General features: G+C 35.1%; 1 protein-coding gene across 1 annotated transcript in view; it reads left to right on the forward strand.

Annotated features, from left to right (window-relative positions):
- LOC126748155 (potassium voltage-gated channel subfamily KQT member 1) overlaps positions 1 to 22435 on the forward strand; it is an 83480-nt gene extending 61045 nt beyond the window's left edge. Inside the window, exons 10-16 of the mRNA XM_050457187.1 lie at positions 1520 to 1590; positions 7680 to 7807; positions 8078 to 8174; positions 8996 to 9121; positions 17949 to 18130; positions 18186 to 18382; positions 19281 to 22435. Coding sequence (XP_050313144.1) covers positions 1520 to 1590; positions 7680 to 7807; positions 8078 to 8174; positions 8996 to 9121; positions 17949 to 18130; positions 18186 to 18382; positions 19281 to 19567 — 1088 coding nt within the window. The 3' untranslated portion in view covers positions 19568 to 22435. The remainder of the gene's footprint in view (positions 1 to 1519; positions 1591 to 7679; positions 7808 to 8077; positions 8175 to 8995; positions 9122 to 17948; positions 18131 to 18185; positions 18383 to 19280) is intronic.
- The last annotated feature ends 648 nt before the right edge of the window (positions 22436 to 23083 follow it).

Consider the following 23083-nt stretch of genomic DNA (forward strand, 5'->3'; position numbering starts at 1 on the left):
AATGCCCATTTCTGTATTCCTGTCCTTTCTAAAAACGAATTGGCATGCAGTGAAATAGCCATTGGCTCCCAGGAAGTTGGTTAATTGCAGGTTCATGCACACATCTTTGAGGCAGCCAGAAGCAAGGCAATCTATCTATAATTTTCAGGATAGTTTATGTGTCCCTTCTTAAATATAGGACAAGTTTTTTTGAGGATTAAAGAGAATGCATTTTGTGGAAAACATAAATTCATTAGTTTCGTTAGGGGTATTATTATAACTTTTTTTACTGCATTGATCAGATTTATGTTTGGTCCAAACATATCACAGCTATTTTTGTTTCAAGATTGTTAATTATATCTCTCGTCATGTTAAAAGTCATTTCTGAGAAACTAAATTGCCTAGAGGCAGTCAAAATCCAAAGGACCCCAAGCCACATCTGGAACATCCTTGAATAAAATTTGTAGCAATATTTGAGAAAAAGTTAATTGCAGTTATATTACACTTTTTATTAGATTTTTTTCTGGTACTTTGTGTCTATTAATTATTTGCTACATATTTTTGTAGAAATATGAGAAGAGTTAATTAAGTTATCGTTTGCGCCAGTTTTTGTAAGTTTATATGTAAGTTCTGACAAGAAGTGAAGATGTTCCCTTATTTCTTTAAGATTGTTATTAAACCAACCTATTTTTTGTAGTTGGTCAGTTCTCACACATTTTTTTTTAAAGAAATGATCGTTTATAAGACTCAAAAAATAAAGTAACCAACTAATATAATAAATATTAATGTATCATTTTCTGATTTGGCTAGACAACTGCGTGGAAACCACAGGTGCACTAAGAAAAATTAGTGCACGATAAAAATAAAAATATTAATGTTCATGCATGTGTTCGTGTTTAGTGTAAAAAGAATTAATAGATAATGGTCCATTCATCCATCCATACCACATGCAATTCATGTATGTACATCCGGCTTTATCGGAAACTATTTTTGAACATGGAAAACACAACACGCTTTTCTAGTCCGCTTATAATCCTCGCCCAAATGCACGAAGTCGACATTAAATATTGATGAAGTTAGAACTTTGCTGTCACTAAACGTTTGAACATCGTAGTTATTAGTAATAACTAAGTAAATATTGAATATTTGCTTAATAATTATTTACCAATTTTTTTCAAATTCAATTAATAAAACAAAAAATATCTATAAATTTTTTAAAATGATTTAAAAAAAATGAAGTAATTCCAAGAGCGCTAGCACTCCTGACACGATATGGCAACAAAGCGAGCTCGGTCAATATCTCATGCGCTTGTCCAGTAATAATAGACTACCGGGTATAGCGGTGGTGCCACATGTTGACTAGAGGAATTAAAAAAGATATGTGGTTTAAATTTTCTTCGCATTTTTTCAATTAAATTAATCAACATAATTTGGTCTGACCAGGAAGCTCAGAAAAGTCCAGGATTTTTCTAAACACTTTCGTTTATACGTAAATAAAATAAAAGACACTTTACGTAATCCACGATTTCCTTGGTTTCAGATGATGACGAAGAACCTCAGCTTCTACAACTAACAAATCAACACAAAGGAGCAATCAGGGCAATCCGCAAAGTAAGTATGTAAAATTAATTAATAACACGTTGCTAAGGGTGATCTATTATCCTTAAATTCGTTTACCCATTAGCTTCACGTAATTCCAGTTTTCCTTTACTCGTCATCATATATTTGTCAAAACTACACCGACTTATCCTCGTTATCGTATATTCCTTTTAGGCATCGATCATAAACCGAAAATGTATTTACCTCGAAGTTATTCCCGGAAAATGTTTAGTCAATGAATTATCCGGATCCCCTTAACTCTTGAAGCTGCTAAGCTCATTGACGCCAGTAACTGGAAGGGCTTTTATTGTTCCTGTCTACAGGATAAGCAAAACAACCCTGTCCTTTTTTGATGATATTTTTGTATTTCTGGGTCAATATTGTTGTAAGATAACTTAAGTTTTTGCTAGTTTCTCAGATATATATATATATATTAACCAGAAATATAAATAAATATACTAATAATACGAGAAAAAAATAAAATCAAATAAAAGATAAAAGATAGATATCTTGTAATATATAAATTATCTTATTTAGGATAAGCCATTCAATCTGGGATAACGAATTATTTCGAAATTATACTATACCGTCATAGTATCTCATAAATAGTTTCGGGAATACCATAAAACATATATTTAATTTTCGATTTTTGTTAAAATTAAATAGAAGATACTAGCCATTCTGCGCATTTTTTTTTAATTTATGAAAATTGACTAAAAACTGCCCAAAAGTTGGGAAATGTCTAAATTATACTATTGTCTGTATATCGGATCGGTATTGGACCAAATTACCCGTGCATTAACATAATTATAACAGAAATTCATAAGCAAAGCATTAGGTACGTTAAAACAGAACGACACTAAGCCATTTCCGCCATCCCTACGTTCAATTTGAGTTGGACTCTAGTTGGTAAAGGAGGAGTAAGAGAAAGACTAACTTTCTATTTCAACTTGTGACTTTTACTTGTTATTGCGACTTAATACATATATTTCCGCACTTAAGATCCTTGTTGACCATGCCGGTATATAGTTTGCTAGCCCATTTTCAATACTCTTGAAATTTATTATTGTTGATTTATTTTAAGGATTGTGAGGTGTAGGCACTTGCGAAAAAGCACTCGGGTTAAATCTCCTATACAAGGTGAATTTTTTAGTAGAATAATTTCGATTTTACAAAGCTACTTTATCTGCTATGATATAATTTTTTTCTTTCACGCATCAAGAAAAAATGGTGAAGGTTACTTGCGCCACATAAACGCTAAGAATTTTTGTTCTATGGTGAATTTTTTTTTCTGGTTTTCCCTGTTTTATGCAAGAAGGTTGAGGCTACGTGACTGTGAAATTTTTTTTTCGCGAAAACAGTCGGTGCAGCAGTGTGTGGAAAACTGACTAGGTCGATTTTTCTGAAACTCAATGATATCAAAGGCCTCTATGGAAAGCTGCTCCTAAAGGGCGCTCTTTAAGATAAACCCTCTAGAAATGGGATTTTTCTGTAAATGAAATTTGAACTTTTTGCGCGGTACCTCGCGGACTTGCGGTTGTGGGGCCTAAACAGTAACGTTCCCGACAATGCGGACAAAACAGCTCTTTTCTACGTGAATGTAGCTATCTTTTTTGTTAGAACTATTTTTTTCAAAAAGAAACTCCTTCCGAGATAAACGAACTTAAACTTAAAATTTTTTTCTTGAAAAAAAAAGTGTTTTTCAAGAAATAAATTTTCTAAAAAATTTTTTTAATTTTTTTTGTTTACACCGTTTGAAAGCTTGGTAATTTAGGATTAAACAGAGGTATTACTCATGGCGCTAGGTATTATACAGGGTGAGCTGTGTTAATAAATATGAACCCCTATTTGAGCCTTTTTTTGACCGATTTTTTCTATTTTTCTTAATAACTTTTTAGTAGCGGCACCTAGAGATTCCAAACTATGTAGCGTTTTAAGAACTTTTTAAAACCTATTTTTCGATATAGTATACAACCTTCTACCTAGAGCAAACACCTGCACAAACCATTCTTTCTCTGAAACAACCGGAAACTATCTGGCTATAATCCACTAAAAACCGGTTTTCTTCAAATGTTACCGTTTTTCCGCAACGCGCTGTTATTTAAGAAAAACTCCAAAAATAAAGCTGTTCCAATCAACCAGTCATACCGTCGACACCACGGAAGCTAGCGCATGGTACAATAAAGTTAGCGGTCCAGCACCCAATGTTAAAGCATACGGACGATGTCACTATCGAGTCGCACATAACCTAAAAGCATGAAAGAAAAAAATTATTTTCTTTTTTTTTTAAAGCACGGATCGCTCTATTCTTATTTTTGGTACAATTTTTCTGCGACTTATTCTCGTTATAAGTTCAAATTTCGAAATTCGCTCAATAACTCAAAATATACGTAATCCCAGAAATTAGTTTTGTTTGAAATTTGTGAAAAAAAAATGCCAAGAATTTTTCAATACAAAACTTTTTTATAGGGTGTAAAATTGAGTTAAAAATTATATAATTTACATATAAAATTTAATGAGTTTTATATTTATTCATGCAAAAAGTTAACAGTAGTCTAACGCGAATTATTATTATATAATTAATTTTAATTATTATTGACTTCGACAACAATCGATTTATTAGGTAATAACAGATTTGTTTAATGTACAAAATGAGGACTTTTAAAGGACAATTTATTTAATAGACAAAAGAACATTTCCTAAATACTTGAAACATAGTATATACAGCAAATAACATAATTACTAAAAATAAAATAATTTTAAAACGTCATTTGATTTCCATTCTTTATTATATGAATATCAGATTAAGAAGGACCTATAAAAATGATAAAACGAATTTCTATATCACAGAAATTCAAAAAAAATTCCCTAAGCTATGAAAAAATTCTGCCAAATTAAAAATAAAGGATACTTTTTGTCCTTTATTTTGCCTTTTATTATCACCTTTAGTGATTTCAAATGTCAAACCCTTGAAAATTGACATCACTGACCCAAAAAGTAAAGATGTAGTTTCACTTTAAATACCAAGTAAAGAACCACTTCTTAAGGGATTACTCGATGGCAATCTTTGGAATGCCATCGAGAATTTCATCCTCGTCGCAATCCTATATCTTCTGGACCGAATTTTTAGCATGCGGCTTCTATATCTTCTCTGCAATGTACAGGTTAAAGATTAAAGTGGTATATCAGAAACCTGGTTAGATTCTAGTATTAACAGTGAAAAATTTCTCGATTCTAGCTGCTCACAGAACAGACCATAATGTCGATAATAGTTCCATAAGTCAAGGTGGAGGTTTCTGAAGACTTTATTAAATTTTGTAAACTGGATATTGCTGACCCATGCATACAAGAAATTTGGACTTTAGCTGATCTAAAAGACCATGAGAAATACTGTCTTGGATGCATTTATATTTCTCACGTCATGGACATCTGTTTATGAAAAGTACTGTAAAACTATTGCAAAAGTTTGTGACCTGTATAAAAATGTCTAAATGGTTGGTGACTTTAATCTTCCTAATAAATTTTAGAAGTCTAGTAGAGACCTACTAGACCTGGTCTATATGCTGGTACTATATTATTTGGCAAATATTCTTCAGTTTTACTTTGATTATTAATTATCTCCTAAACTGTAATTAGAAATAATACTTTTAATCCGTATTATACAATCGTTTTTATATGTTTGTTTTTATAAAAATGTCGCTATTTACAAGTCATTATTCAGTTTAGTTCTCCACGAAGTTAAAAAATCTTATCGCATATAAAAAATTTGGCCATAAACTATACAATTACCCATGATTCTCGTGCTAATTATGCAAAATTTAGCTCAATAAGACTGGAAATCATACAGTAAAGGATGACAGCAAGTCCTTTTAGAACTTCATAAAATCTCAGTCAACTAGTAATGTCAGTATTCCTAGTGTAATGCTCCTTGGTGAGGCTTAGGCTGATTCTGGTATTAATATCAATTGCACTTACAAAAATTGATGCATGGTCTGTTTCCTGAAAATTGGAAGCTATTCAACGCTCGTCCAATATTTATGGAGATAAAAACAATGTGTCTAACTACCGCCCTATGAGCAACTTCTCGTCTATTCCTAAGCTTTTTGAGCGATATGTCAAGGCTGTCCTGAAGATGGTTTTCCAATAGATTTTGGTTGATCAACAACACGAATTTGTCAGTAGTGGTTCAGTCGATACCAACCTTTTCATATTTACTAACTTTATTTTTAGTTCATGACTTTAGTAAAGCCTTTGAGAAGCTTAACCATTTCATTTTGATTCATCAACTATCAAGGTTTGCCATCACTGGCGCCTTGTTACCTTGGATTAAACCATATTGAAGCAATATTGAGCAGCAAGACTTACTTGTCTCGATGTTTTGACGAGTTAAAACTGTACACGTCTGCTCTAGATATTGAAATTCTGCAAAATAACATTAATATAATCGTTTGCCAATCTTGCCAATTAAATAGCGTCGTCTCATAACATAACTAAATGCTGCTTCATGAGATTCAGTAGAAAGAGGATTCTCCTGTACTCACTTATTAACGGAATTATAAAGCACGTTGACCTGGTAAAGGATTTTGGTGTCTATTTGGACCCTAAGCTGCGTTCTTTTAATCACTTATATCATATTATATTTAAGGTAAACAGAATGTTGGGCTTTATAAGGAGATCATGTAGAGATTTCAGTAATATTCCTGGATTTAAATCTTTGTATATATCTCTCTGGTCAGATCTAATCTTGAATTTGCTAATGTAACATGATCTCCTAAGTCTCAGATAAATATTAATAGGATTGAAAATGTTTAGCACAAGTTTGTCAAGTTTATGACATTTATCCTTTCAAGGTTTATTTCTTTCTACTGATTAGATCATGCCATTTCTATCTCTAAATCCCTTGTCAAGTAGAAGATACTCTTCTCAATTGAGTTCAGTAATATGGAACATCCTTACTTAACCCGAAATTATTTAATTCTCTATGTAAAATTGTAAACGTTGATGAAAATAAAATTAAAAAATAGACTAAAATAAAATAAAGTAAAATAAATAAAAAAAACTCGAAAAAATAGATGAGTAGGTAGTGTATTCGAAAAAAAAGGCTGTTTGTAATATTTAGAATGGCTTTTCTATTACCACTTGCAAATAGTATCTAAATTTTGCTGAGTTTTTATATTAATATTTATAATGGATTATACCAACTATTAATGTCAAAACCATTAAAGTACTGAGGTTAAAATACCCGAATAAACTAATAACCCAGAAAATTTTAAAAAATATCTAAAGACATGAAAATTGCTGAATACATAAGTTTGAAAAGAAATATTCCATTTTAATAGCCATTTTGTATAATCATTATAATAATAATATTTGTATAGGATATAATGTATTTAAATAAATGGTTGTCAAAAATATACAATTTATTAAAATCGAGGCTTTTTATACAGTACCAACCAATTAATTTTTTTTAACTCGTTTAATATACGCATAACAAGCGCACATTATAACAATGCCTTTTGCCACTAAAATTATATTAATAGTGTCAGTTTATTATAATTTTATAATCTATATATACAACCAAAGAAAAAAATGTTTATGGTGCGAAGTTGACACAAACTTATTCTACGAATATACCACACAATATATTAACAGCAAATGATAAGAAATAATATCACTTATGAAACTTTTATGTTAAAAATGAAATTGGTATTTTTCTAGCAAAAAAACTTAATATAAAATCTGTGTTATATTTTTATAAGTATAAAAATGGGACTTTTTCTGAGACAGGGCCAAGCCTACGACATTATTACAGTTACATTATGATGCGTGGCATTTAATAAAAGGCTAGTGGCACATTTCTTCTTAGGCCCTTTGTTGCAAACAGCGCGGCATTGTTCCCCCATTCGATAACATTTTTTCTGGCTTTTATGAGAAACATGATATTTTTATTTGTGGTATGATAATAATTAACAGCAATTGCTAGATATTGTGCTAAGACGCTTTGAGCATACTTTTTAAATACTTTTAAGGGAAGCGAACATCTCCCAATAATTTTTTTTATTTGCTTGCGAGTTTTAATTAAATTTTGTTTACCCTTTTAGCTAAAATACTTTGTGGCAAGGCGGAAATTTCGAGAAGCATTAAAGCCCTATGATGTCAAAGACGTTATTGAACAATATTCTTCAGGGCATGCTGATTTATTAAACAGGGTTAAAAACCTTCAGTACAGGTAACGCCAATTTATAGTGCACGGCTTTTATCGTTAAATTTAATTTTATTTATTTAATTCATGTAAATATGCCAATATTTTTCCAGAGACCTTTTAAAATTAATGTTTGCATATTAAATATTTTAGAATTAAGGTTTTCCCACCAAAAAATCAATTTAACATATTGAGTCTTTATGTATGTTTTAATGTAATTTTAATTAAAAAATTATGCTTGAAAACATGTATAAAAATTATGTTTTTTAAACTGATGTAAAAAATGGTATTTATTAGATTGGATCAAATCCTCGGAAAACAAGGCTCCAAGAACAAGGATGTCTATGCTTCAAAAATCTGCCTCGCATCTAGAGTGGTAAAGGTAGAACGACAGGTAAGCTTAATATATTATGCTATTAATTTTTTTAATGGCTATATGACTATTTTAGACCTGTAATAAATTATGTTAAAGCTAGAACACTGAAAATAAGTTATAATAGATTATCACAATGAATGCAAAAGTCAGATAAACAATTCTTTGCTCCCTAAGAAATTTAATCTCGATCTTAAGTTTCATTCGTGCCTAAGCCCGATTGATTCTTAAACTCGATCCCTTTTCTCGTGCAGGTTTCACGTAAGCCCTCTACTGGAAAGCTAGATAATTGCACGGTTTTCCAATACCTACCGGATTACATGCATATAAAATCCGGTGTTGCGTTCGATCATGTTCCCCAAGGTATTAAAATTTCCAAATACCTTCGTGTCGGTAGATTTTTCACGAAGTATTTCCACCGAAATGATCTAAATTGCCAATAAACCTTATCAGTTATTCCACGCGAATGCTGCCAGATATTTTCCAGATTTACTTCTGAATTAGCACCATTAACTGACTGCTCGGGCGGAATTTAGTAAGTAAATTGCGTAATTTTCGTATAATTTCTGAATGTGAATATTTTTTTTATGCGCTGACTGAAAACTAGACTTGGAAACGTTGTTTTTATGGCGCCACGTTGGCATTTTATCATTATATATATCATTTACCACACATTTTATGAGGTTCCTTTGATTTATTTAATAGCTTGTTTTTTAAAGGTTACAAGAGCAAGAAAATAAATTTGGGGGAAATATGCTATCCTAAGAATTATTTTTTTACTTGCCCTTATTTAAATATCATTATTAATTAACAAAAATTTGACATTCGCGTATCTACCTTAGGTTGATGATATCTATACTAAGATTGAACAATTCTTCGAACTCTACATGGAAGATCGTAAACACTTCCTTCATGTTAAGCCTACTGGAGATATTGATCTTACTGCTGTTCCTGTCGCACCAGAGAAGGTATTTATTTATTACAGGAAAAAATATGTACCTAGTAAGGAAGATTTTATGTAGCACGGCGTCCCTCTATCAGCAAAAATAGGTGTTTTCGAGAAAAATGCCTCAGTCTAAAGTCTAGGGATTCTAAAATTACGATTCGACACGATTACTTGATATCACTGATTCTAAATAAAATGTTTAATCGTGAGTGACTTGCGGATTGCCTAGTTTTTAACGATTTGTCGACGACACGCTTGGGTATATTGTATGCACCAGACGATATAGCTTCTTCCTTATTTAAAACGTGCATAATGTGCCAGCATCTAAAAGCGTATTTGTTGCATTGATTGTTTACTAATAGTCATAACAGGTTTTCATTAGTATATCAAGAAGCTTTCTTAAACACAACAACTACTAGATCTAATTCGACTCTATTTTCCACAACCTTCTGTTAATAATAGAGGCAGAGGAAGTAGAGTTACCATTGAATGGGGTGTTTTAGTATGGCAAGATTTTATGCCACAGATTGTTACCAAAGAAGCATTGGACAAGATTTTAAATTTGGAATTAGCGAAACTACTGCAAGTCGTGGGATCCATAAAATTAATGAAATTATTGACAATCACCTTGCTTATCGATTCATTAATTTTCCAAATATAAGAGATGAGGGACAAATTAATAAATTAACATTTATGGAGAGATCCAATTTCCCTGGTGTTATATGGGTCATATTAATTGCACCCATGTTGCCATATTAAAACCAAAAGTGGATGAACACAATAAGTTTTTGTGACTTTCCATGAATTCAATTATTATTTCCCAATAGGTAGTGGTGATTTTAAGCGATATTTTTTTATTTTAAAGAAATAATATAGGCATATATTGAAATTAAAAAAAACACGGAGGCGTAAAAAATTAACAAAATAAATATAGAAAAGACAGTTGACGCTTCCATCTGTCAAATATTAGGGAAAATAATAAATATATACCAAGAAACCTAAATCAAATAGAATAGAACGAGTTTAGCCGACGATTGAAATTTAGAATCACCCTTGTCGTCACGACTGAGTCGTGATCGAATTCGAAGTCGTGATCGTATCGAGATCGAGTCATGTTCTTTCATAACTATGTAAGACTATATAAAAAAGTTTATCAAAGGACTCTAAAAGCGGCAAAAGACATTTACTATAACAGGATACTGGCAAAGTCTGGTAATGTCGCTCAAGAATCATGGTCGATTGTTAATAATCTGAGAAATAAACCCCATAAGTTCAATACTATCTCTACCTCTCCTGAAAACCTCAACAATTATTTTGTAAATGTAGCGAAGAATCTAATGAGTACCATAGCTCCTACCCACGATCAACTTTCTTATCTTTCTAGTGCAGATGAAAATTTATATAGTTTTTTCTTTACGCCAATAGTATTACCTGAGCTTCGCTGTACGATTAGGGAAATCCAAAATAAGAGCTCTTCTGGAACCGATGGACTCACGTTGAACATGTTTCTAAACCTGTTAGAGTGTACACTCAACCATCTTACAAATTTAATCAACCTGTCTTTTCAAAAAGGAGTTTTTCCCAACTGCTTTAAGAAGGCAATAATAATCCATCTACATAAAGGAGGAGATAAAGATCAGTCTTCCAACTATCGCCCAATTGCTCTTCTTCCCACACTATCAAAAATTATTGAAAGATTAGTGAAAAAAAGGCTCCTATCATTTCTACTGAAATTTAAAATACTCACTCCTCAACAATTTGGATTTTTAAATAACAAATGCACAAATGATGCTATGTTTTCCCTTTTTAATAATGTATACTGTATCTTTTTTTTTTTTTTTTTTTTTTTTTTTTTTTTTTTTTTTTTTTTTTTTTTGGGTCGGTGGAGAAATTCTTTATGAACACTGGTTACGCGGCGCCGCCCCCAGTAGTGTGGGACTCAGTGTCGAGTCTGTCTCTTCCTATACCCACTAAAACTCCACCGCTGGGTGGTGCCTTGTGGCTCCCTACACTGCGGTCTGCTAAGAAGCAGTCCTATTGTGTCCCATATGTTTAGTCCCATAGGTTCAATTCTGTAGCTTCAAGGAAGTCCAGGATTGTGCCCAGTGGTAGATTTCTTATACCCTCTGGTGCGGGTTTCTCTTCCCCCAGGAATGTTGCCCTGGTTTGATTAAATGCTTCACAGAAGCACAGTATGTGAAGAGTTGTTTCGTCCTCCTCATTGCATCCCCTACATAGCGAGGTAACTGATTTCCCTAGCGTATGCAGGTGTTTCCTGCTGGGTGCATGGCCTGTAAGTAGCCCTGCGACCTTTCGCAGTTGTTGTCTGGAGAGGCCCAGTATGTTCTCACCCTTCTTGAAGGGTGGGCTGCCTATAAGTTGTTTGGATTGTTCCATCTTTGGCAGCTGCTCCCAGTAGAATTTGTTCTGGTTTGTTAGCCAGTTGCCGATTTCCCTCTTCCAGGTCTTATCGCTGACATAACATGTTGGTTCAGGGCCTACCAGGCTGTTGCTGGCTCCCTGGGTTGCAAGTTGGTTAGCCCTTCTTGCAGCCTTATTGTTGCCCATATTCTCTGCTAGGATTATCTCTGGCCTATTTTGCGCTTCGGCGAGGTTCCTGAGATCCTCCCAGCAGCTTTGCACAGTCCTTGACTTAGTCTCGAACTGTTGTAGTGCAAGTGTCGCAGCCTGGTCTCCTGTGAAAATTGCGAAGGTTTTGCCTCTTGGCAGCCCTTCTCTCATCAGTTGGACACAGGTTTGAATTCCTATTATGCTTGCCTGTAAATTTGTTGTTTCGAGGCCCAGGTTTAGCATAAGTTGTCTGCCCTGTTGTTCGTCCTCCACCATGCCCACAGCTACCCCGATCTTGGATCGTTTGGTTGCCGTGTGCCATACTGAGTAACCTCTTTGCCTGAGCCTGTTCGCTTCTGCGTCCAGTGGTCCCCTTTTTTCTTTGATGATAAAAGGTTTGTCTAGGTATGTGACCTTGGTTCTGTCTGTTCTTAGGGCCAGGCGCCCAAGGTCCTGTATTTTGTCAAATAGGGCATTGTGCCCATCTTTCGATAGGATTGTTGCGCCATTTGACAGCAGTCTTTTCGCCCCCGTTATAGCTTCAGCCCGTACCACTAAGTGTAGCGGGCTTAGTCCTATCAGGTTCTCTAGGGCAGCAGTCGGCGTTGTTGACATCGCTCCTGTTATGCCCAGACATGCTATTCGTTGTGTTTTGTTGAGTATCTGTATTACAGTCCTCTTTTCTGCCGCATGCCACCATATAGGTGCTGCGTATGTAATGATGGGTCTAACCATTGTCGTGTACATCCAATGTACCATTTTTGGTGACAGTCCCCATGATCTACCGAACATTCTCTTGCAGTACATAAGAGTTTTCGTGGCTTTATTTGTAGCTTGGATTACATGTTTCTTGAAGCTGAGTTTTTTATCCAGGGTTATACCTAGATATTTGACCTCGTCTTCAAGTCGCAGATTTTCTCCATAAAATTTTATGTTTCTAATGGGCTCTAGTTTCCTTCTTTTGGTAAAGGAAACCAGAGTAGTTTTTGTGGGGTTTACCCTTAGTTGTTCTTCCTCACACCAGTGCTCGACAGTAGTCAGGGCTCTTTGCATTTTTTCGAATACATAAGCCTGACTACCCCCTCGTGTAAGGATGACTATATCGTCAGCATATCCTATAGCAAGGATAAGCTGCCTCTCCAGTCGTATCAGCAAGCTGTCCGATACAAGGTTCCACAGCAGCGGTGACAGTACGCCCCCTTGCGGTGTTCCCCTGCACACTTTGGCCTTAACCGTTGTGCTGTTGAGATTTGCTGCTACTTTCCTATGATTTAGCATTTGGGTTATCCAGCCGCCAATCATGGGATGTATTCCTCGTGCTGCTATCGCACGGTTGATTGAGTCATATGACGTATTGTCGAATGCTCCCTCAATATCTAAGAAAGCTCCTAGGGCGATCTCTTTGTTGTTCAGAGATTGTTCGACCCTCTGGGTTATCTCGTGAATCGCTGATTCACAGGATTTACCTGTTTGGTAGGCATACTGGTGTCGATGTAGAGGGTTGACCCGTAATACATTGTCCCTGATATGCCTTTCTATAAGCTTTTCCTCTGTTTTTAGGAGGAATGATGTAAGGCAGATTGGTCGGAAGGATTTAGGTTTCGCATAGGAGTCGCGTCCCGTCTTTGGTAGAAATACTACTTTTGCTTCCCTCCAACTCTCTGGTATATGCGCCGTGGCTAGACTTGCCCGCATTATTTTACATAGTGCAGGCAGCAGCAGTTCGCTACCCCGCTGTAGCATGACTGGCATTATGCCATCCATTCCGGGAGATTTAAATGGTTTGAAGGAATTTATCGCCCATTTAACCTTCTCGTAGGTTACTACCTTTTTCGCTAGTTCCCAGTGTTCCCTTTTGCCCCTGTTCGGAATGATAGGAGTTGGGTCCTGGGTATGTTCTGGTTGGTGGAGAATTTTCGATCCCGGAAAGTGCGTGTTCAGCATTAAGCCAAGCGTTTCTTCCTCGGTTGTCGTATATTCTCCATCGGGTTTTAGACAAGAGCCTAGGGTTTGTCGTGGCCCTTTGGATATTGCCTTGTGGAGTCTAGCATATGCTGGTGTCTCTGTTAGGTCCCGGCATAGCTTCCTCCACCCTTCTTTCTTTGCTCTTTTTATAGCATCATTGTACCTGGTTAAGTGTTGTCTGTATAGATTCCACTCGCCAGTTCTTTTGGCTCTGTTAAAAAGCTTTCTTACTGTCTTCCTTAGCTCGCCCAATTCTTGGTTCCACCATGGGGTGTTCCCTGCTTGACGCGGTTTGCTTAGTGGACATGAGTTTTCAAAAGCAATTTTAATAGCCTCAGTGACTGACTCTGTCAGCACTTCGAGCTCTACATTGTCTTTTGCCTCCGTTGGACAGTTTTCCAGTTCGCGTCCTAGTATCTCATTGAAGAGGTCCCAGTCCGTTTTCCTGGCGTTCCTGTAGGTCTCCGGATTTGTATCCATAGATTCTAGATCGAATCTTATGTACCTGTGATCCGACAAACTTGGTTCGTCGGATACATGCCATTTTTTAACGAGGTCGCAGATGCGTCCCTTGCCAATGGTTAGATCAATTACTTCTCTGCGGAGTATGTTGACGAAGGTCGGTTCCTCCCCCACATTAAGTATATTTAGACCGGAGGCAGCACAGTAATTTAATAATGATTCGCCCCGTTTGTTTGTTCCAGTGCTTCCCCAGATAGTGTGGTGAGCATTGGCGTCACAGCCTATTATAAGGTTTTCCAATCTTTGATGGTCTATCAACCTCCGAACTGTTGTCGGAGGTGGTTCCCCTTGTTGATCGTGCGGAAAGTATGCTGATACTATTATTGTATCGTAGCTCCTCTCCGCTGTTTTGATTTGTACTTTGACCGCCGCTGTGTCCCTGTCACAAAACTCCCACAGCGGTGTGGCCTCTATATCTTTTCTTATAAAGATACAGCTTCTTAGGTTAGGTCCCTCTTTTGGGTCTGACACTAGTCTCCCGTTGAGGTTTCCTAGTCCCCTTATCTGGCCCCTATAAGTATAAGGTTCCTGAATCAGGGCTATCTGAATATTGTTGTCGGCTATGCATTTTTGTAAGGCCGCAGTGGCTGCTTTGCAGTGGTGGAGGTTAATTTGTATCAGCCTCGCACCCATTGCGGAGAGCGATTTTAGGAGGAAGAGGTTCCCGGCAATCCCTCTGTTTCCATAGGGGTTGCCTGGTCCCTCTTCTCTTTCTCTTGGCTGCCGGCCAAGAGTCTAATTTTTATGCTGCCAAAGTTAAGGTATAGCGATTGATTCGCTTCCCTTACTTTGGCCCAGGATTTCTCGTCCATGAGGAGCGTTACCAGGCAACCCTTGTCGTCCTGGTCCTTCCTCATGTCGAGCACTTTCCACAAGCTGGTGTTGATGTTGTTTTGAACATCCAGCTTGTGTAGGAGTGCTTTCGGTTCCTCAGTAGGTCCCGGCACCCATGTTATTGCCTTCACCGGTCTGGGAAGTTTGCCGTCCTCCGTTATCTGGAGTTCAGCCCCTTCCCAGGGAGTTTCCTTCTGCACCAGTCCGACGAGCCAATTTTTAGTTGACTCGTCGACACAGGTGATGTGAAGGATTCCCCCACCGTGGCTTACGCCTGCAAACTTGGGCGCGATTTGTGATCCGCTCTGCAGAGCGAGCGTTTTGTTGAGCAGCCAGCCCTTTAGGGTGTTTGCCTGCTCCTCCGAGACGAATGCCTCGGGGTATTTTTTGGCTGTTATGGCCATTCTTAGCCCCGCCGCAGCATCCCGATAGGACAGCCCTGGTTCCCGTCTTGGGCCCCTGGGCTTTTTCCTGGGTCGTTTTGACTCCGGCGGAGTTTCTCCCTCCGAGCGATGTCGTTTTTGCGTCTCGCTCGTATTGGCCTTGGTCTGGGTGGGTGTCAGTGCCTCTTTGGGCCCCGTCCCCCCCCTTCCCTTGGCCGCCAACAGTTTGGCTTTCCTTCTTTGAGCCCCCGACGGTCGTTTCCTCCCGGCAGGTCCCTCTTTTACTTTCTCAGCGGCGGTTCCTTGCGGCCCCGCCGTTGACTTCTCAACAGCGGTTCCTTTAGGTGCCGCCATTGCTGGCAAAGGTTGCTCTTGGCCCCCTTCTTTGGTTTTTTTGTTTTGGTCCATCCTAGATGTTCCCACGAGTAGCTAGGGAAAGGGTGGTCCACCCCTGCAGAGCCCCGCATGCAGGGGTAAGGCTGGATACACTGGGGTGCGCCTTGTTCCCCAGAGTTGGCCGCTAGTGACTGGGCTTCCCCCCAGTCTTGCATCCCTTGGCGCGCGCCATACCCTAGGAATTGGGAGATTTTATAGTGTTCTCACCACGCGGTCCGGGTGGTTAAGCCCAGACCCCCGTGCCGTTCATCAGCACGTACCCCACGCTCCCTTTCAGGATCATGGGGGTCGTTGCGCCGAATGGACGGTTTACGGTGTATAGCTGGTCCGCGACGATGACCTTCAGTTGGCTCGGACGGGTGTAGGCCCGTTGGCTTCCCTTATAGTCACCGTTAACCGGAACCATTTCTGGTTTTCCGGCCGTTCTCCTATCCGCCACCTGGAGACGCGCCTGACAGGTTGCTGAACCCCCGCAGATGTTTACTGCGGTGTCAGATACTGTATCTTAAACAACCAACATTACAAGCAACAATCTTCTGTGATTTTTCTCTCGAAGGCTTTTGATTGCGTATACCATGATATCTTAATAAAAAAGTTGCAACACTACGGGCTTAGAGGTTTCCCCCTCGAATGGTTTAAGTCATATCTCAATAACAGGAGTCAGTTTGTGAGGATTGATACTACGATGTCTTCTTGCAAGCCAATAGAATGTGGAGTGCCTCAAGGTTCAGTGCTTGGCCCTATTTTGTTTTCTTTATCAATGATATCGCTAGTCTGAATATTAAAGGAAGAACCTGCCTATTCGCGGATGATACTAGTTTTACCTGGAGCAATTCGGATATTGCCGAACTTCATAAAATCATATCAAGTGACCTAACTTCTATCAAAGCATGGTATGTATCTTCTTTGCCTTAACATCTCCAAAACTAAATTTTTGTCCTATGAAAATAATTTGCAATCTTTTGTACTGGATAACGCAACCATTGACGAAGTCGACTTAGTGAAATTTTTTGGGCTTACTGTTGACAAGGCGTTAAAATGAGAGCTTAGCCTCTATAACAGTGTATTTTTCCCTCTTTGAATCACACCTTCGTTACGCCCTTCCTTTTTGGGGTGTGTGTAGTGTCACTCAATTTGACAAAATTTTCAGACTTCAAAAGAGAGCTTTGCGTTATACACTTAGACTTAATTATAGAGCTCATTGCCAGGATTTCTTTAAAAAATTTAATATCCTAACTTCGCCGTCACTACTTATATATGAGTCCGTTTGTCTAATTCGCAAGCACGTTTCATCAAATTCAGATCGGCCATCTCATAATTATCATCTCAGAAACGAGGAGTATGATTTTTATCTGCCTACTCCACATTCAGAATTGGTAAAAAACTCTATATTGTACAAAGCAAAAAAAATGCACAATCATTTGCCATTGAACATCAAGTCCATCACATCTTTTCCTACTTTCTGTAAGGCATTAAAATCATTCCTACTAGAGAGAGCCTTTTACTCGGTAAACGATTTTTTTAATACTTAATTTTAACTTCACACACACAGACTGATTTATTATTTTTATATGTACTGTTTTATTTAGCTAGTAGCTATGTAGGGTTTTGTTTATTTGTTTATTTATTCATACTTTTGACCACATACAATTATTGATTTGTATATTTGTTTTATTTTATTTTTGTGTGTTTTGTTTGTTTTTGTGTTTTACTTTAGTTATCAGCTTTGTCTAAAAATTGTAAAATTTTTTGACAATAAAGCGATGATTCATTCATTCATGATTTTAGAATCCCAGCCTTGAATAAGACCTATCGAGGTTGATATTAACGTAAAAATTCTATATTTTTGACACTGCCAATCAAACGAATGGAAAATTCAACAAAGTTACGTGACCCGATGACCTTCTAGATGATTCTAGGGTCATATAAGCTTAAACAGCTTTCTATCCAAAGATGAAAAGAAACTTCAAGGTCAGATTCAATGTCCTCGTTCAAAATTCAGGAACTTGTCTTATACATTTTTCTCGAAATATACGTTTTTTCGCTGATAAGGGAAGGCTGTCCGCATGTAGGTACTTTTCGATGACCCTGTAAGTATAACAAATGTATAACCTAAATGGACATGTAACATAAGTATTATTATGTCTTAAAGAGACATCATTGTATTTTAAATCATAGGGTAAAAAGTGGGCATCAAACGTAAAACCAAAATCGATCCTGGTTGAGAAACAGCCATCTGATCCAAACCTCCCCAACATCCGAGATATGGGAGGAAGCCTCACTTCTGTGCTGCGCCGGCCTGGTTTACAAAGAGGCTTCTCAGATAGCGGGACTAGAATTAAGAAAAGAGTTACACTCAGGTAAAAGACAGACAATTATTACATTTCTCCGATACAATCTGGGTCTTGAATTTAGCTCTCCATATTCATATCCAGACACTTGTTATTCCTCTCCAACAAGTCCAGAGGAGGATAGCGATATTGTAACCCTTGTAGTGCCGCAAATTGAGAATAGGAATAAATCTCTCCTTACTGTGCCACTTGTGGAACCATCTCGAAGTACACAGAGCTTGTCTATTGTAATTGAACCCACACCATCCAGAATAGCTGCTGGTAAGATTTAAAAAAATGTTTTTGCTTTAAATAGTGTGTTTGGATTCTTTATGCTTTTTGTAATGTATCGTCAGAAACATCTTATAACGGTGTTTTTTTTTAATGACTTAATAATAAATAATATTGGAAATTCATGATAGGTTGAGTAGATCTACGAAATTATAACAGCTTTGCTTTGTTCCTCTTTTGCTTTGTAACCGTACGTAAATCCTTATTTTCAGCTTCATTCGATGAATCCTATTCGTCGTTGACTTCGCTCTAAGCTAAATTAAATAACACGCCACGTGAGTGACTCTTTGGTGAATGCAATCAAAATGCTCGTTGATGTGACACTATCAAAATTTTTATAAATGCGTTGTTCTTATAATTGTTTGGGAGGCAGTTGCTAGGGCTTTTTTGTAAATGATAAATGGATTTATTTGATATTTAGCAATAAAAATAATACTTTTGGCTCATACCTTTAAGTCTACACACACAATACAGAAAAAATTGTGAAATGTTGAATTTTATGATGCAGTTATTAACACACATATACTTGTATGGTAAGGAACGAAATTATATTCAGTATGACGAGTTTGTCTTAGCAACTGCCTAAATGTGTTTTAATGTATATATTATATTTCTGGAATAATGTAAAAATGTTAGCGAAAGAAAAACATTAGGTTAGAATTTTTCAGCATCTGCAAGTTCCGTTTTCTGCATGAATTTATTTTCGTTCTCCCTGGTCATTAATGCGCACGAAAGGAAAAATGTTAGTACTGATATATTATTATTTATTTAAAAATATCCAGTTTCATGTAATTATATATATAAATATTTATTTAACAAGGTTTAAAACACGCATGGCTTTTAAATATATTTGTTAAATATTTAAAAAAAAGATTATATTTCTTCTTAGGTGAACCAATACCATTGATAGATTCTGCAGAAGAAATTGATATGAAAGATTCGGAAGCTGAAACGTCTAAAGTAGAAAATGAAACAGAAGAAGAAACCGAGGACAACGAAGAAGAGGAAGCTAACGAAACAACGTTATTATGCCCAAGCAGTTCTGCACAAAATGAAATCATAATAACCCCAAGTACTTTAAATTGTACATCAACGTTGGATGTGGTAACTGAGGATATTTATATGACTAATTTCAAAGGATCCCATGATAGCAAAAAGTATAGAGATTATCAATGAAGAGATTTAATTTAAATAGTGTGACAAATAAATACAACGAGGTATTTCACTAACTGCGCCAAATAAACGTTCGTTAAGAGTTCAGTTCAGAAATATGTAACAAGTAATAGTGACCATCATACTTAATTATAATATTTATACACACATAAAATGGAGAATATATACCTCTGGCTACTGTAACATTTGTTCCTTTCATAAGGACTTATTTTTTACTCATTGATTTTCCGTATTTTGCTGATTAAATCTTCGCTCCATCGCGTTATAATAATGTAAAACGAAACCTCGTTCTGAATTTTGAAATTGCTTTCTGTGTAATTTAGTAGATGAAATTTTACCCGTTGCTTTATAAACTTTATTGAAATTTTTCTCGGTAAATCACTTTTACCTCCACATTTCAAAACTAATTTATTGCATACATTGTAAATGAAATTTGTGGCCAAATGTATGTCGTTCAATACATGCAAAGAACCTGATTTTTTTGCAAAAACGCTATTTGTTACATATTACCAACTACAATGTTGGACTGATAAAGACCCAACGAAAATATTTATTAACGATTTTTTAAATTAGTTTTGTTAACTGTTTTTTTTGCAGCTTTTATCAAATTAAGGGTTAAATTAAAAGCTAAAGTAAAAAATGTTTTTATTTAACATATCCACTAAAGAAGAATCTAAAAGAACGAAATGCGGCGATCAAATAATACTACTAAATCATCATCTTTTGACGGTGTGTGCAATATGATACAAAGGGGTGAAAAACTCCTATAAGTGTTTAATCGGGTCAAATAATGTTATTTTATTTGTATCAATTAAATTTTGGTCTTTTAAATTCTTGGTGGTGATTTTGAATAAAAATATGCAGTTCAAGGCGCTATAATTGAAACTGAAAGTGGTTTTGAAAGTGGTTTTGAAGAAAATCAACCTGTAAACTATTTGGCATCAAGTAAGTTTTGAGTATTTAATGATAATTATTTTTATGTACGCGCTTTAGTTCTCAATTACTTTACAAAGTATCCAGACAAATGGCAAAGAAAAATATTCTGTTTAAAAACGAATGAAATACGGGTCTTAATAAAAAAGAACTTAAGTAAAATAATGCATTTTATTAGAAAAAATAGAGATCAAGATGCAACGAATTTTTTTAAATAAGAAGCTATAGTATGTAAGGCATTTACTCCCCACCACCTGTATTTTAAGCATTTCAAATTATGTAAAATCCAATTAGGTATAAGTTGATAAAATCTCATAATTATTCAGTGGTAAAGAACTAGGAAAAATTGCTTTTTTAACATTTATTTAGGGGTTGTAGGAATAAACCCTTCAAAATGTATGCTGACAAAAAGGTGCAAATTTTGGTTATAAATGTAGATTTTTATTAAATTCCCATATTTTCAGTTTTTATTCATTGTATATAAAGTTCATTAAATTTGAAGCAACATTTATTAATGACCTTTAATAGGAGATTAATAGGGTTCGCTTTAAATATTGCAACCATAATGTCTTTCATATTTTGTTTTTACTATAATAAAACTCATAGTAATATTTACTTTGATTTCATTAATCTTTTATCGAATGGCCATTAAAATATCTATAATTAATCTACTTAAAATAAGTAACAATTTTCGTTGAAAAATGGTAAATTTGATAAAACATTAAAAACTTTTTTAAATACATATAAAGTAGATTTTCATCGTAGCTAATAATAATTGCATTTTCTACAATCTCAGATTTTGCGAAAAATTCACGTCAAAATATTGTGATAGCTTAGATCGGCATTTTATAGGTAAATATCCAAGCCCATTATTCATACAAAAAAACCAATATGCTATGTATATAAATAAAACATATACCTGTATATAAGAATATAGGAAAATTTTAAATTCTTAAATTTTCTTAATACAGGTACTATTATTCCCATTAGTACCTTTACACTACGCACGCTTGCCTAAAGCCATTTGAGATTGTATAGAAAAAAAAAGAAATTCTAAATGCTAGAAACAATTGTAGGATATAAGAACTGAAAATCCTAGGGCACAAGTTATATTACGCTTATTGACTTTAGTGTTAAAATGGTTAATTGGGAGTGCCTAAGAATAGTGAGTGTAAAAAAGAATTTTAGGTAAATTTAAGGCTTAGCAATTATGTAATTTGTTTATTTAAGAGCAGGCTGAATTTTCAGCAACAGGCATAGAACAGTATTGAAGTAAACCTAAAAGTACAAAATAATACAGTTTTTGACAAACCGATTACGTAGCGGGATAGACAGGTATAGGACATTTAACTATCTTGACGTTAAAGAGATGAGTTTCTAAATAAATGTTATTATTAATTTATACCCGTCAAGAATTTATTATACATTAAATGATGTGTATTTATTTATGGCTTTGTTAAATAAAAACACACGTGGACAGGTTTTAACGCCCTATACCACATATAATAAATCAATATACGCTGTAATTTAGAGTTTGATGCACAACAAGCAACGCGCGCATTTTATTAAAAATAACAAAAAATAAAACATTTTATAATAATGTATATCTTTTGTTCTCAAGATAAAAAATTAATGTTGATAATTTATTTTGCTGCTCTTTGATAAAAAAAAAACACAGATGCGCTGTATGACATAAGTAATCATTTTATTAGAGAAAAGTTATATAAAGTATTAAAAATTATTAATTTTTAATTATATTGCCTGTGATGAACATATTTCTAATTATTATTTCTAAGTACTAAAATATACGATGATTTTGTTTTAGACGTAGTAAAAAGTTAATAGTTCTTTCGATGTTATTGTTGGGTTAAGTTTGCTACACAGATAAATATATATTAAATGTAACTATATTTAAATTATATATAAGCTTTTTTTTAAATTAAGGACTAAACACCATTATTTCTCAGAAAAATCAAAATATTTTTTTTTGTTTAATATGATGAGAACACAGCACGTTCCTCTATTATTACGTTTCGTGCTTGTTTCTTAAATTATGATTCCATCACATGCCTATTAACATAACTATACATGTTCTTGTAATGCTATTTGCTCTAAATGTTTTGCGATTAAATAGTTTTTTAGTTAAAGTCTTTTGACGAAAAAAATTACGAGTAGGTATTAAAAGTTGCTGCATATTATTATCCGTATATTAAGGTAGACTTTTAATATTAAATATAATAAAAGAATTTCAATAGCCAATAAAAGACAACACACTGTCGGTTTGGGTAATAACATTATATAGATACCATTCAATATTGGGTAAAACTGCTTGTATTGAAGCATTCAATAAATAAAAGAGTTTTCGACAACCAATTTCACTTAATTATTATTTTTAGATGTATATTAAAAAGCTTTAAAACATAGTTTAAGAATCTGTAAAAGGTACTATTTCTGTCATCTGACAGAAAATTACCTAAATGAAAAATCCTTTCGGTATCCTATTAATTTTACAGTAAAATATGTTTTTTTAATTCGAGTTGTTAATATATACTTAAATATAATTTTTCGTCGAACAAAATTTGTAAA

Source organism: Anthonomus grandis, chromosome 22, assembly GCF_022605725.1.
Source record: "Anthonomus grandis grandis chromosome 22, icAntGran1.3, whole genome shotgun sequence".
NCBI classification, from domain to species: domain Eukaryota; kingdom Metazoa; phylum Arthropoda; class Insecta; order Coleoptera; family Curculionidae; genus Anthonomus; species Anthonomus grandis.